General features: G+C 46.8%; 1 protein-coding gene across 8 annotated transcripts in view; it reads right to left on the reverse strand.

The window, feature by feature from the left end:
- Positions 1-572, reverse strand: part of EBF2 (EBF transcription factor 2) — a 141,294-nt gene extending 140,722 nt beyond the window's left edge. For all 8 annotated transcript variants that reach the window (XM_009635785.2, XM_035891377.1, XM_009635787.2 and 5 more), the window contains exon 1: positions 442-572. In XM_009635785.2, coding sequence (XP_009634080.1) covers positions 442-572 — 131 coding nt within the window. The remainder of the gene's footprint in view (positions 1-441) is intronic.
- Between the last annotated feature and the right edge of the window lie 574 nt (positions 573-1,146).

A 1,146-nucleotide genomic window follows, 5' to 3' on the forward strand; every position in this document is an offset into this window, starting at 1 on the left:
GTGGGGGGGGTGGCTGCGGGGGAGATCTGCATTTAAGTTCATTCTAACTTGGTCCACTCCTATTCGTCTGCCTGGCCCAGAAAGCGGGAAGGAGTAGCCTGTATCACTAGGTGCAACCAGTCCACCCCCCCACGCACCTCCCCTGTGCAGAAAAAGAAAGAGTGATCCCATCTCTCCGTCATCTGATCCCCGCACTGGATTTCAGGACGCTTGATGCTCTCCGATTTTGGAGCGCTTCTCCCTAGCATTAGCTGCGCTACCTTGACTGACTACTTCACTGGCTAGAGGAGACCGGGAGGAGGGAGGGGGACAGAAGGGGAGAAAAAAATTTAATATCAAATGCAAACAACAACAGGGAGTAAAGAAAAGGCTTGCTTAAAAAAAAAAAAAAAAAAAAAAAAAAAAGCGAGGTAAGGGTGGGGGAGAAATAGTCACAGTTACCTTTGTGCTGCTACGTTTGCATCCACAACCCCAACGTTTCTGACCCAGGACCTGACGGAATCCATTTCAGAACCTAGAGATTTATCTTTCAGAATTGGTCCTCTTCCTAAAGTATCTTGAATCCCAAACATTTAAAAAGTCTATTCCAACTAGCAACAGTTTCCTTTGGGGGGGATAAGGGAGGAGAAAAGGGGAAAAAAAAAAAAAAAAAAAAAAAAGACGCAGCCTTTAAAATTGACACACACAAATCCCAGGAAAGTGGAGAAGTTCAGCTTTGAAACCAACTTCTTCTGCTTTTAAATGCTACGTGTTTTTAATGCCTTCAAATAAGGGAAAAAAGTTTTTCCTCTTGCAAAGTAAAAGTTACGCGGATTCAGTCTTGCCTGGTACCATCATCCTTCAAACGCAGGAGAGGGAACTGCATCCAGAAACTGATCGCCGTTAACAAGGATCACCTGTTTCTCAACAGACACAGGGAGAAGGACTGATTGCTGCCTAATCCAGGAGGAAGGGGAGGAAAAAAAAAAAAAAAAAAAAAACAAACAAGGAAGCGGGATGAACTGTAAAAGAAAGGAAGAAATGGAGCTAAAGAGAGCCCGGTTCCAGCCCTCGCCTGGCGGCGGCGATCCGTCCCGCGCCGGTCACCATCAATGGTTACAGCGGCGGGAGCGAACATAGCGGGGAGGGGGCGGAGCCTGCTCCCAA

This window comes from Egretta garzetta, unplaced genomic scaffold (genome assembly GCF_000687185.1).
Source record: "Egretta garzetta isolate BGI_Z169 unplaced genomic scaffold, ASM68718v1 scaffold233, whole genome shotgun sequence".
Classification (NCBI taxonomy): domain Eukaryota; kingdom Metazoa; phylum Chordata; class Aves; order Pelecaniformes; family Ardeidae; genus Egretta; species Egretta garzetta.